Consider the following 14,113-nt stretch of genomic DNA (forward strand, 5'->3'; position numbering starts at 1 on the left):
CATTGCTGCTCTCATGGGCATGGATCTGCAGCCACCTGGAGGTTGCTGAAGAATTTTCCTACTCCAGAGGCCTTGTCTTTCTTGAGCTCTTCAGTTCAGGAATTCAGTGAAAGAAGCTCATAAACATTTGTTCAAAACGCCTTAAGAAGAAAAGCCCTTGGGAAAAATTTAGGTTTTCAATTCTTCTGTGGCTAATTAGTCAGATTTCAGAAGTATATTCGAGGTGAAATAAAATATTGAAAACAATGCAGAGAGAACTGTTCTGTCCTTTTACCTTCTCCGGTTTATGGATTGATATCAGCAATGTCCAGTTGATATTTATCCCTAGCACCTCCTCATGAAGTTTGAACAGGTATGAAAATCCAGACTGGTATGAAAATCCAGACCCTTCATGGCTTACAATCAATCAGACTTTGTCCCTACCCCTACACCACCATTTGCCTCATCCAATCATCCAATCCCTGCCACTCAGAGCAGCTCAGAAATGGAGTCACATTCAGGGTTGTCCCCACGGCTCAGGGTTGGGGCCTGGTTAGTTCAATCTCTTTATTGCTGACAGTGCAATTAGGAAGGGCAGACTTTGGCCTTTTTAGGATGCTGATTTGGGGAGTACCGAATCAGGTACTGATTCTTTTAAGGGAAACAGCCATTAAAAAAAAGGGGTCCAGGAAGGATGGACACCTTTCAAGAAAGTAATCTTAAGGGGGAAGGAACAGTCGGTCCCAGTGTGGCAAATGATGAGCTGGTGAGGAAAATGACTGTCCTGGCTCCACATGGAGCTTTTGTGGGAACTCAGAGGATAAAAGGACCATTAACTCAGAAAGTGTTTAAGGATGTAGTTAGGTTATACAGAAAAAAAAGTTGAGAGGTGAAAGCTGAATTAGAAATTAACCTGGCAGCGTCTGTAAAAAAAATGTTAAGTAGTTTTTATATAAAATTTAATAGCAAAAAGGAGGGAGAAGGAGAACCTCTACTCTTTATTGGATAAAGGGGAGAAAATGGTAACTAAAGACAAGGAAATGGCTGAGCTACTTAACACCTTGTTTGTCTCAATTTTCAATATTAGGACAGGTTGTCCTCAGGACAAGTGTTCTCCTGAGCTGGTAGATGGGCACAGGGAGCAGAACAGCCCCCTGGAATCCAGGTGGAAGCAGTTGGGGACCTGCTGAGCCACTCAGATGCTCACAGGTGTATGGGATCAGATGAGATCCATCCTAGGGGGATGAGGGAGCTGGTGGATGAGCTCCCCAAGCTGCTCTCCATCATTTACCATCAGTCCTGCCTCAGCAGGGAGGGCCCAGAGCTCTGGAGGTGCCAGTGTGAGCCCATCCCCAGGAAGGGCTGGAAGACGGATCTGGGGAACTCCAGGCCTGTCAGCCTGACCTGGGTGCCTGGCAAGGTTCTGGAACAGATCACCTTGAGTGCCATCACAGGGCACCCACAGGATGGCCCAGGGATCAGAGCCAGCATGCATTTAAAAAACTGCATTGATGATCTGGATGAGGGGATAGAGTCCATCATCGTCAGCAAATTAGCAGATGATACCAAGCTGGACAGGCTGGATCCAGGGCCCAAATCCAACCAGGTGAGGTTTAACAAGTCCCAGTGCTGGGTCCTGCACTTTGGCCACAATAACCCCTGCAGCACTACAGGCTGGGGACAGAGTGGCTGGAGAGCAGCCAGGCAGAAAGGGACCTGGGGCACTGATGGACAGCAGGCTGGACATGAGGCAGCAGTGTGCCCAGGTGGGCAAGAAGGCCAATGGCTCCTGGCCTGGATCAGGAATGGTGTGGCCAGCAGGAGCAGGGCAGTGATTCTTACCCTGTGCTCAGCACTGGTTGGGCATAACCTCAAGTGCTGTGTCCAGTTCTGGGCCCCGCAATTTAGGAAGGCCATGGAGGGGCTGGAGCGTGTCCAGAGAAGGGCAACAAGGCTGGGGAGGGATCTGGAACACAAGTCCTGTGAAGAGTGGCTGACGGAGATGGGGTTGTTTATCCTGGAGAAGAGGAGGCTCAGGGGAGACAAGGCAGCGCCAGGGCACAGGTTGGACTTGATGATCTCTAAGGCCTTTTCCAAACTTCCTAATTCTGGGATTCCCTGAAACCACCCTTGGAGCAGCTGCAGGATGAGCCCTGGGCCTCCTCTTCAGCAGCTCCAGCAGCCCAGGTCCCTCAGCTTCTCCTTGCAGCACCAAAGCCCATCCTGTCAGTCCTGCAGAGCCTCTGCAGCTCCTCCTCACTGCCCAGAACAGGGAGCCCCAGAGCCAGACACAGCAGCCCAGATGTGCCCCCCTGGCCTGGGGTGCCTCTGGCAAGGAAGCAGCAGCAGGCACTGCAGGAGCCTCCAGACAATTCCTGCAGCACTTGTAGGATGATCCTGCTGCCCAAGGGACGTTCCCATGGGGCCAAGCCAGGAACTGCAATGGGGAGCGGGGCCAGAGAAGAAAGGGCAAACAGGGATGGGCTGTTTGCAGGGGAGGGAACAGGGCTGGGCAACATGAAGAAATCTGGATTAGGAAAGAGGAAAGAAAGCAAAGGTGAAGGTAAGGAAATACTCAGGGCAGTTTGGGGGTGGCTGCCAGGCAGCCGTGGCTCTGAGCAACAGCGTCTGCAGTGGCACAGGAAACTCCCAGCTGATGGGAACAAACTTTCTGGCTGAGTGCAGAGGCCAGGACAAAGCTGAGTGGTTTCCCTGGTGTCCCGCAGGCCTTGCTGGCCCCAGGGGCTGATGGCATTTGTGCTCCCTCAGGTTCATGTCCCCACAGCAACAGCATGGGGGTGCTGGCCCTGCTGTGTGCAATGCAAACGGGCTGCTGAGGCAGTGCTGCCGTGTCTGTGCCTGCAAGGATGGGGCACCTGTGTGAGCTGGGCGAGAGGCCAGGGCTGCAGAGGGGGGATGTTGTTGGCAGCTGCATGAGGATGCTCTGGGACGCTGCCCTGGGCTGTGCAGCGCACTGGGCATGGATCAGCCCCTGCTCTGCTGCTCCTTCCCATCTGCCCCAGGGCCCTTGCAGAGCCCCAGCCATGCTGTTTGCCCCCAGCCTGCCCACGGCCAGCCTGGGGCTGCTGACGGGGGTTTCTGTGCTGAGCATTGGCCTGGCCGTGTTCTTGAGAGAGCCTGGGCAAGGAGCCTGGAGCCCCCAGGGCCTGGCCTGAGGCGTCAGCGCTGCCCCAGCAGTGCCCATGGCCTGTCCCTGCTGCAGCCCTGGCACTGCCACCCCCAGGGCTGTGCCCGGCCCCGAGAGCACTCAGGCCCTGCAGCAACACCAGGGCCACCAGGGCAGCGGGGCAGGGCCACGGCAGCAGCACTGGCAACACCAAGTGCTGCTGCTGCTGCTGCTGCTGGGCACAGCTGCTGGGCCAGCACTGATCTGCCCCAGCTCTGCACACAGACATTGCTGCTGCAGCTCCAGAGAAGGCAACACAAGGGCATCTCTGCAGAAAACTCTGCTGGGAGAGATCCTTTAGTTCCTTTACAGGCACCAAGAGCACAGCCCCTCATTGACACAGTCTGTGGCCACAGGGAAGGTGGAGAGAAACAAAATGAGAAATGGCACAAAGATTGCCTTTCTTTGTTGACAATATGAAAATACTAAAGCAAAGGAAAAGAACCTCCAAAATTAAATTAACAAGAAGGATCAAAGATAACTTTTATTACAAGTGATTTGCAGAAATTGGCCAGCAATTTAATGTTTCTGAAAGCATCCAGTCATCAGTCTCCACACTGCAGCCTTAAGCTCCTGGTTCCTCAGGCTGTAGATGAGGGGGTTCAGGGCTGGAGGCACCACTGAGTACAGAACTGACAGGGCCAGATCCAGGGATGGGGAGGACATGGAGGGGGGCTTCAGGTAGGCAAACACTGCAGTGCTGATGAACAGACAGACCACAGCCAGGTGAGGGAGGCAGGTGGAAAAGGCTTTGTGCTGTCCCTGCTCAGAGGGGATCCTCAGCACAGCCCTGAAGATCTGCACATAGGAGAAAACAATGAACACAAAACAAACGAAATCTAAACACACACAAGCAGCAATGAGCCCAAATTCCCTGAGGTAAGACTGGGAGCAGGAGAGCTTGAGGATCTGCGGGATTTCACAGAAGAACTGTCCCAGGGCATTGCCATGGCACAGGGGCAGGGAAAATGTATTGGCCGTGAGCAGTAGAGCAGTGAGAAAGGCACTGGCCCAGGCAGCTGCTGCCATGTGGGCACAAGCTCTGCTGCCCAGGAGGGTCCCGTAGTGCAGGGGTTTGCAGATGGACACGTAGCGGTCGTAGCACATGATGGTCAGCAGATAAAACTCTGTTGCTGTGCAGAAATCAAATAAAAATACTTGGGCAGCACATGCAGTGTAGGAGATGTTGCTGGTGTCCCAGAGGGAATTGTGCATGGCTTTGGGGACAGTGGTGCAGATGGAGCCCAGGTCAGCGAGGGCCAGGTTGAGCAGGAAGAAGAACATGGGTGTGTGCAGGTGGTGGCCGCAGGCTACGGCGCTGATGATGAGGCCGTTGCCCAGGAGGGCAGCCAGGGAGATGCCCAGCAAGAGGCAGAAGTGCAGGAGCTGCAGCTGCCGCGTGTCTGCCAATGCCAGCAGCAGGAAGTGCCTGATGCACCTGCTGTTCGACATTTGCTGTGCCTTGGCATGGGGATCTGTAAGAAAAGTAATCATGGAATAGTTGGGTTTGGAGAGGACTTGAAATATCCCAGCACAGCCTGGGGGCACTTTCCCCCCACTGCCTGCCCAGGGCTCTGCTGCCTGGAGCTGTCCCTGCCAGCAGCTGCTTCCCTGTGCCCAGGGCTGGGCCCTGCCAGTGCTGCCAGAGCCCAGCCCAGCCCTGGGGGCTCAGCTCTGCCCTGCAGAGCCCTCCCAGCTCAGGCACTGCCCAGGGGCAGCTCTGGCTCTGCAGGCTCTGATGGCAACGTCAGGGCAACCCTGAGGAGGCTGGAAAAGCAACACTGATGCTGCCTCTGAGGGGTCTTTTGCCGATTTCTGCACTGCCTCATTTATTCAGATCTGGGACATTTTGTTTGTTTGTTTTTAATACCATCCTGAACAGAGATATGAATATCTATGTGCAATTTCCCATCAAGGCAACCTAGAGAAGTAGATTAAAAAAGCAGGATTTTCCCTTTTCTCCAGCCTGTGCATTGCTGTGCTCCCTGTATAATCTAGTTGGAAATGTTCTGCAGTGAAATGCCATGCTGGGAGCAGTCCTGAACAATGCAGCATCCTCCCCACACAAGGAGAACACTTCCAAGCCTCACCAGCTGTCTCCTGCCACCCAGATCTTGTCCCCCAGTGCTGGGAGCAGCTGCCAGGGCTGGCTGAGAGCTGTCCCTGGCAGGCAGCAGAGTCCCTGCCCAGCACAGCGCCCTGGGCTGCAGGACCCTGCTCTGCAGGACAGCCCTGGGCACCCCTGGCTGCTCTGCACAAGAGACAAGCAGAGAATGTACTCACAGGCTCTGCAGGCATTGGCATGTTCCAGCTGCAGGAGATGGCTCCAGGAGCTGCAGCTGCATTGTCCTGCAGCCAGAGGTTCCTGTGCCAAGGGCTGGCAGTGATTGTGCCCCAGGCACTTCTCAGCCCCTTCCCAGCCCTGACTGATTGAAGCTCTCTGTGCCTCTGTGCTGTGCCCAGGCTGGCTGCAGGCAGTGCCCCAGCCCTGCTGGGCTGGCAGAAGAGCTGCTCATCCAGAGAAATGTGCTTTTGAAGCTCTTCTTGGTGACCAGGAGCTGCCTCTGGGCCAGGAGCCCAGCCCAGCTCAGCAGCACAGACACAGCACAAGGACTTTAATCAGCCTCTGGGGCTTTGTGCTCAGGCCCTGAACATCAGTCCCTGAGAGGGAGCTGAAGAAACCTCTCCAGAACTCCACGTCAGAATCCCACTCCAAAGTTTCTTGGACTTGTAATGGGTCCCAGAGAGGGACACGACTGAGCAAGTGTCCCCAGGCCCCAGGCAGAGCAGAGAACTGCAGGCAGTGATGACAGGTGGGGACAAAGAGAAGCCAAGTCTTGGTGCCCTGGGGCACAGCAGGGTCTGTGCCAGCAAGGGCTGGGAGGAGACACCTTGTGCTGAGGCCCTGGGGCCTCCTGGCACAGCCCCAGCCAGGCTGGGCACTGTCAGCCCCTTGTGCTGCCCTCAGCATCCCCCCCTAGCCCACATCCCAGTGGCCTCAAGGATCTGCTGCAAGGAGTCCCTGGGGAGCCTTGCTCAGCAATGGCCCTGGGGGCTCCTTCATGCTCCCTGCAGGGACTGCAGCTTTTTCAAAGGACTTTGGCTTTGGCTTTTGCCTTGGAGTCTCTGAGAGGTTTGTGCAATCATGGCCTCCAATTATCTGCTGTAATTAGTCCCTGGAGAGGCTTTGTCAGTAACAACACTCAGTGGGGCTCATTAATACTTCAGGGTACTTCCGTTCTTTTAAGGTACTTGGTGTTTCCCTTTTGATACAGACTCTGTGAGATGTCTGTGCAATCATGGCCCCAATTATCTGCTTTTATGAGTCCCCTGAGAGCTTTGTACTGACACTCAGTGGTGCTCAGTAATGCTTTGAGCTTCTCACATTTTTTAAGGTAGTTTGGAATTTTCTTTCCACACTGAGACTCTGAGAGGTTTTTGGTCAATCCTGACCTCCAATACTCTCCTCTAAGGAGTCCATGAGGAGCCTGTGTTGGGGATGGACCTCACTGAGACCCATTCATGCTTTGAGACACTTTGGGTGTTTCTTCTGACTTTGACTCCTGGAAAGGTTTGTGCAATCTCCTCTCAGGCCCTGAGGTTCAAGGGCTCAGCTCAAAATGCACCACAGGGCTCATCAGGATGCAGCAAGTCCTGACAAACCATGGCTCTGCCTTGATTTCCCTCTGCTCTTATGCAGTTTATCAGGAACGTATCTGGAGTGATTTTGGTTTGCTAATTTGAGATTTCTCAGCCAATGCATCTATTCGTGCAGTGGGATCAGTGTTGGCTAATTACCATTGCACTCACTGGAATATATTTACTCATTTACTGCTGTGAGATGGGATTAGGAGAAAGGCAAAGTAGGCTCAAAATTTTAGAAGTGTATATAGAAAACTTTATTACCAGTAAATAGAAGAAAGATTAATAAGAATCTGAACACTTCTCCTCTCCCTACAACCTTTTCTTTCTTACTGACAATGCAAGGAGACAAAACCTGAAAGTTTCAGTCAATTTACACCATCTAGAACAGTCTTTCTTCAGTTCACTTAGGCAGAGGAGTCTCTCTTTCATGCTATGGAGACTCCTCCATAAGAAAAAAGTTCTCCCGTGGCTCTCAATTCCCATGAATAGCAGCTGCCCAGAAAATCTGCAATTGTGAAGTCCCTCCCATTTTTCACAGCTTTCCCCACAGCTGTGTTTATGGGCCATGTCAACTTATGGGGTATGAGTTTAAAGATGAGCTGTTGAAGAGCAAAGATTCTTTTCATCTATTTCTGAAATCATCTTCATCTCTGAGAACAGAGATCTTCTTCTTCACTCCCTGAGGGCACAGGATCTCACTACTCTTCTCTCTTTCTCTGATCAAACTTCTCAGGGGATCACAGCTACTTCAACATTTGCTTACTTTAGCATGGAGGCCTTTGCTGAACAAGTCATCTCCCCATATTTTAAATTAGTTATAGGGAAAAAGAGAGTCTGATATATTAATTACATCCTTCTCCATTGCTTTACAGGAGGATTTCAGCCCCAAGATCAAGGCATCTCCTCATCCCTCCCATCTGGGACTCAACTTCCCCTTCACTGATCTCAGTGTCTTCATGTTGCTCCTCTGTGTGCCTGCACTTTGTCCTTTTCTCTCACTGGAGGGAGGATGGAAGCACTGAAAGAGTTCATATCTCACCCAGGGCCTGCAGATGGTTCCGTGCCCCCGGCCGGGCTCGGTGCTTGCAGCCGGAGCTGTTTTACGATGGAGGTTTCTGCAGCGGCTGCGCTGGGGCTGTGTCAGGATGGGCCGCGCTGGGGCAGGGCCAGGATCTCAGCAGCCAGGCCAGAGCACAGCAGCAGCACGGCCGGGGGCCGATGGCTTCTCCTGCCCCTGCCCGGGGCTTGCGGCTGAAGCCCAAGGGTGGCAGAATCTTGGCCGAGCCGGCCCGGCCCAGGGCTGCTCCTGGGGCCCGGCGGATCCTGGCTGGGCCCGGGCTGGCGGCGGGGCAGGGCTCAGCAGGGCCCAGATGTTCCCAACTGCAGCCATGGCCCGGCCCGGCCTCAGCCCCGCGGCCTCCCCGGCCCTGCCCGGCAGCCGATGGGGCCTGGCGGGGTCCCTGGGAAGGGGCCCGGCCCCACGGCAGGAGCCGCCCGGCCCGGCCTGGCTGAGACGGGGCCGGGTCAGCCTTGTTACCTCTGTGCCAGCCAGAAGGGAAAGAGACCCTCCCAGGCTTTCCCATCTTTAACATGTGTCTTCACAGAGGCCTGTACAGTTTCCTTCATAGTTTAACAGATTGTCAATTCTCAAAGATAATTACTGATTGGTTTTTTTTGTCAGACATGGAGGAAACTGCTAGCAGCTTCTCTTAGAACATCACTTTCGTGATGCAAAACCACCACAACTGCACAGAGCACAGAGCTCCTTTGTCCATATATAGTGCTCATGTGCCTGTGGTTTCAAAATACCTCCCTGGGAGATCTCTGAGCCCTCTCCAAGGTGTTTTCAAATGAAAACATTCAGCTCAGAGTCTAAGAAAATCACCAGAGGACAGGGCCAGCCTGACCTGTCTGTCCTGGCTACTTTTGTCTGAGATCAGTCCTTGGATAAACAGAATTGAGAGGCCAAATTCTAATTTTGGCCATGGTCCCTGGACCTGAAAGCCGGTTCTTTTCCATACGAAGGAAGGAACAGAGCCCCAGTGTTTCAGGGGCAGATGAGAAATGGCCACCAGAGGCCAAGGCCAGCCAGAGCAAGCAGGATTTTGTTCTGAGTGATATCCTTGCATATAGGAATTGTTTTAGGGAAAGTACCAGTTTTGGCAATGGGCATCTGAAAAGGGGGGCGGTTCTTTCCCATAGCAAGAAAAGCACGGAGCCCCAGTTTTCCAGGAGCTGATGAGAGGCAGCCCTTGACATCCCCACATCAGCCAGACCTTTCAGGTGGCCCCTGGGAGGCCAAGCCAGCCAGACCTGTTCCATGTTCCCTCGGTTCCATGGGGCGCCACAGTGTCCCAATGGTCCCTCGCTTCCCTGAGACCCTGAGGCGCCATAATGCCCCCTTGGTGACACCAGGCTCTGAAGGGTCCCAATGGTCTCCATGGTTCCATCAGGCCCCACAGAGCCATAATGGTCTCTGGGTTCCATGAAGCCCCGCTGTGTCACCATGGCCCCTTGGTTCCATGGGCTCCAGTGGTGCCACAATGATCCCCTTGGTTCCATGAGGTCTCCACAGTGTCCCAGGGATCTCCATGGGAAGGGAAGGACCCAGCCCCAGTGTTGCAGGGGCAGCCACCAGAGGCCAAGGCCAGCCAGGCTTGATGGTACTGGCAGATTGTGCCTGGGAGTAACCTTTGGATATCCAGAATTTTGGAGGTGGAATCCCAAATTCAGACATGGACACCTGGAGGATAAGGATGGTTGTTTTCCATTGGAAAGAAACCATGGAACACTGATTCAACGGTGACATTTGGGGATCTATGGGGAGCATTGGGGATCGTTTCTGGACCCTGTGACCCAACAGGAGCTTCTCTAATAAATGTGGCCTGAAGCTCCCACTGTGCCCATCACAGGAACCCATGTGAGTGTCTGGGACATCCCAGCTCTTTGGCAGCCTGGGGACTCCTGGGATGTCACCATGGAATGGCTGTGACTGCCTCTGACCACAGGGCTCTTTACCATCCCCAGAAACCCCTCGGAGGTCTCCATGGAGCCCCTGTCTCTGCCTGTGACATTCCAGCTCTGGAACAGCCTGGAGATTCTTGGAAAGTCCCCGTGGAACCCTTCTGAGGGCCTGGGACAAATCTGATCCTTAGCAGGCAACCATCACCAGCCCCCTGTTGCTATGCTCAGTCCCTTGGCAGCTCCATGGAGACCCCATGCCAGGGTGGTTGCCATGGCCACCAGGGCTGGCACCAGCTGGGATGCTCGGTTTCCACGGGCCGGGCTTCAGCAATGGGATTCCCCAATTTCCTGCTCCTGCTAAAACCGCGCTGCCCTCGCTGCCCTCCCGCCTCCCATGGAAAGCAAAAAAGGCAAAGATCCTGGGATGGGATAAGAACAATTTATTGGGAACTGCAAGGAGATAAAGAACAAACAGGAACAAAAACAATATTGATAACAGAAGGGATAAGTAAAACTATTTACAGAGAAAACTACAACATCAACAACTAGTTCTTCCTGGCAATGTATTTCCTCCTGTCTGGAAAGGACACCCTTTTCCTCAGGGGGAGAGAGAGAGAGAGAGAGTCCCTTTCCTGCCCCTGGCAATGACCTGAGGTGGGAGTGAATGTAATGACAGTGCCATGGCCAGACCCTCATGTTCTCCAATCCCACATGATGTCATTGGCAGGGGCAGGAAAAGGGACAGGTGTCTTCCCAGCATGGATCACAGGGAACATGGATCACCAGGGCTCTTTCCAATCTGGCTTCTTCCATAGGGGATAAAGCTGGAGCAGTGCATTAAACTCTTCCTGCAGTTGGGGCATGTGCAGGGCTTCTTTTACTGGTGCCTCCGTTGGTGTCTCCTCAAGTGAGAGCTGCTGGTGAAGCTCTTCCCACACTGGGGACACTCGTAGGGCCTCTCCCCAGTGTGGATGCGCCGGTGGGTGACGAGGGTGGAGCTGTGCTTGAAGCCCTTCCCGCAGTCGGGGCAGTGGAAGGGCCTCTCATCCGTGTGAATGCACTGGTGCTGGAGGAGCTGAGAGCTGGTGTGAAACCTCTTCCCACACTCGGGGCACTGGTAGGGCCTCTCCCCTGTGTGGATCATTTGGTGGATGATCATTTGGGTCTTCCTACTAAAGGTCATCCCACATTCCCCGCAGTTGTATGGCCTTTCCCCAGTGTGGATCCTCTGGTGGCAGATCAAGAGATACTTCTGCCTAAAGCTCTTCCCACATTCCCCACACTCATAGGGCCGTTCCCTGGTGTGGGTCTTCTGGTGGGAGATCAGGTTAGAGTTCTGGTGGAAGCTCATCCCACATTCCCCACACTTGTAGGGCTTCTCCCCGGTGTGGATCCGCTGGTGCCTGATGAGGTGGGAGTTGCACTTGAAGCCCATCCCACAGTCAGGGCAGCGGAAGGGCCTCTCATCCGTGTGAATCCGCTCATGCAGGAGGAGATCAGAGCTGGTGTAAAACCTCTTCTGACACTGGGGACACTCGTAGGGCCTCTCCCTCTCCCCAGCGTGGATGTGCTGGTGGGTGATGAGGGTGGAGTTGCGCTTGAAGCCCTTCCCACAGACTGGGGCAGCGGAAGGGCCTCTCCTCTGTGTGAATCTGCTGGTGCTGGAGGAGATTGGAGCTGGTCTGAAACCTCTTCTGACACTGGGGACACTCATAGGGCCTCTCCCCAGTGTGAATGCGTTGGTGGATGATGAGGGCAGAGCTGCAGCTGAAGCCCTTCCCACACTCCCCACACTCGTAGGGCCATTCCCAGTGTGGATCATCTGGTGGCTGATCAGGGTGCTGCTCTGCCTGAAGCTCTTCCCACACTCCAAGCACTTGTGGGGCTTCTCCCCATCATGAAGCTGCCCATGGACCACCAGCTCTGAGCTCTGGCTGAAGCTCTGTCCACCTTCCTGGCTCAGGGTGGGTCTTTCCTCCTCAGAGCACCCTGGGCTGGGTTTGGAGCCCCTCCTCCTGTGGGATCTCTGGGGATTTTCCTCCCCATTGGATTCCTGTGCCCTGGAGTCACGCAAAATGGCCTCATCCATGAGTTTCTGCTGTGGGGATTTCTCCTCTCTGGTCTCCATGCTCAGATCCTTCCCTGGGGGAGGAAGGAAAAGGAGAGGATGGGATTTGCCTCCGTGCCACAGGGAAGGGGAAGGAGATCCCCCCAGTGCATCCCCGGCAGGACGGGGTTGGCAGCAGGGTTGTCCTGGAGCCGGGGGCTGTGCTGGGCTGGGAGATGGAGCAGGAGAGAGGGGGAAAGGGGCACTGACTTCCTCCTCACCTGCCTGCATGTCCCGGGGCTCCTTCCTCTTCCTTTCAGCCTCCTCCTCCATCTGGCAAAGGTTTGGGGATCTGAAATCCTGTTTTGGGAGGAAAGCAAGGGATGAGCGCATTGACTTTTTACTGGTTTGAAGACAAACCTGGGGGAGAGTCTAAACCAGGATTACAATTTCATAAGAAAAGAAGATCAAGGCAATGATACAGAAACACTGCCTTAAACTGACAGAGTCAGGATATAACCTGACACCCTGTTGGTCATGGTGGTGGCTGCAGTGCCATTAAATGGTGGCTGCAGTCCTCTGGGAGTGATGAACCTGATTCTGTCCAAGCAGTGATCCTGTAGAAGGGTCTGGTCTTCCTCTGAAGGTACAGGGGTGGTTCTGGAGCTCTTGTCCTCTGGGAATCCAGTAGGCAAGCTGCTCCTGGTATTGCAAGGCTCAGCTTATATGCAGGTAGGAATGCTTGGATCCTCCCCCTGGGTGGAGCCTCCCACAATGGGAGGATGGAATTTGATCAGTCCTGCAGTGACACTCAATGGCCCATTCCCAGAATATCTCTCCCCTGGAGGGCGTTATCAGGGCTGAGTCATGGAAGAGATCAAGAACACTGACCCGCCTGTTTCTAGCAGTTGATGAAGATGGGGATTGAAAACATGCATTTGGTTCCATCTTCCATTGCAGCCTGAAACAGTGGGGGAATCCCTGCTCAGGGGGTGAACACCACCCCCCTTACCCAAACTGGCTCAGGTGTGAAACCCCCACCCCGGGAAGGCCACACACACAGGGGACAATGTCACACTTGCCCTGCTCCAAGGCAAATGGCATCTCTCTAATATTTTCTTAACCAGATTGCAAAATTATTTTGGCACACTGAGTTCAGGGCACTGTTCTTTGACCCCAGTTGCCTTTGACAACAGCATGGTTCCTTCCTCTGAGGAGGTTGTGGGTCTCTCTGGAGGAACTCTTGGAAACTTGGATGCAGCTTCGTCTGAGCGACCTATGGGAGAACTGATGAGGAAAATGGCTGTTGTGGGACTGGAGTGTAAAGAAAATACTTTGTTGTCCCTCCTTGAAAAGTTTGTTAAAATCACTGGAGGAAATGGAGCAAATGATACCAGCAAGACTGACAAGGTTCATTCACCACATGGTGAGGAACACAAAGCTGCTAAAAGTCCCACAAGAAGCCCAGCTCAAGTAGCTAAATTCCCAAATAACTACTGAATTCCCAGGCTTGGGTTTTTTCCAAATGTGAGAATCATTATTCTCTTCATCCCTGTCACCTTTGTGACAGCTACACAGAGCTTTCCCTTCCTTTTAATAATATCTGTATTGGGCCGAATTTGCACTTTTCTTTAATTGTAACCTGCCAGCAGCTGAGCTGGAGCTGTGCAGGAACCAAGGAAACTTGGAATTGCCACAGAATTGCTTCTATTGTCAGCCGGTGCTGCGGCGGCCGTGGGGCAGAGGGGTGGGAAAGGGGGCTCCGGGGTGGCAGTGGAGGAAATGCTGGGCCCGGGGGCTGAGCACAGGGCTGAGCACGCAGAGATGGTTTTGTTCTTGCTGAGCTCGCACTGAACCAAGGCCTGTCCTGCCCCTCGTTCGGCCACGCTGGGGAGGGGCTGAGGGTGTGGGGGAGGTTGGGAGGGGACACAGCCAGGACAGGAGATCCCAGCTGACCCCAGGGATACCCCAGACCATAGGACATCATGATCAGTGCATGAAGTGTGGGGAACAAGGAGGAAGGGGGCACATTTGCAGTGAGGGTTTTGTCTCCCCAGGTAACACTTAGGCAGGATTGGGCCCTGTTTCGCCAGTGGGCAGGGCCCACACCAAAGACACAGACACCAACTTAACTTAAGGAACAGTGTAATTTAGATAATGCAAATTTGCAAAAAATTACAAAAATATTAGGTAGGCAAAGCAAATAATCATTAGTAAATAATTCCGAAAGAGAAGATGTTGAAATGAGTATCACACAACTGTCCATTTCTGGCTGCAGGCTCTGGAGATTC

At 53.7% G+C, this 14,113-nt stretch overlaps 1 protein-coding gene across 1 annotated transcript in view; it reads right to left on the reverse strand.

Annotated features, from left to right (window-relative positions):
* Positions 1-14,113, reverse strand: part of LOC143692671 (uncharacterized) — a 183,972-nt gene that overhangs the window by 106,337 nt on the left and 63,522 nt on the right. The window contains 4 exon segments of the mRNA XM_077172919.1: positions 8,028-8,045; positions 10,657-11,390; positions 11,392-11,579; positions 11,582-11,725. Coding sequence (XP_077029034.1) covers positions 8,028-8,045; positions 10,657-11,390; positions 11,392-11,579; positions 11,582-11,725 — 1,084 coding nt within the window.

Source organism: Agelaius phoeniceus, assembly GCF_051311805.1.
Source record: "Agelaius phoeniceus isolate bAgePho1 chromosome W unlocalized genomic scaffold, bAgePho1.hap1 SUPER_W_unloc_2, whole genome shotgun sequence".
Classification (NCBI taxonomy): domain Eukaryota; kingdom Metazoa; phylum Chordata; class Aves; order Passeriformes; family Icteridae; genus Agelaius; species Agelaius phoeniceus.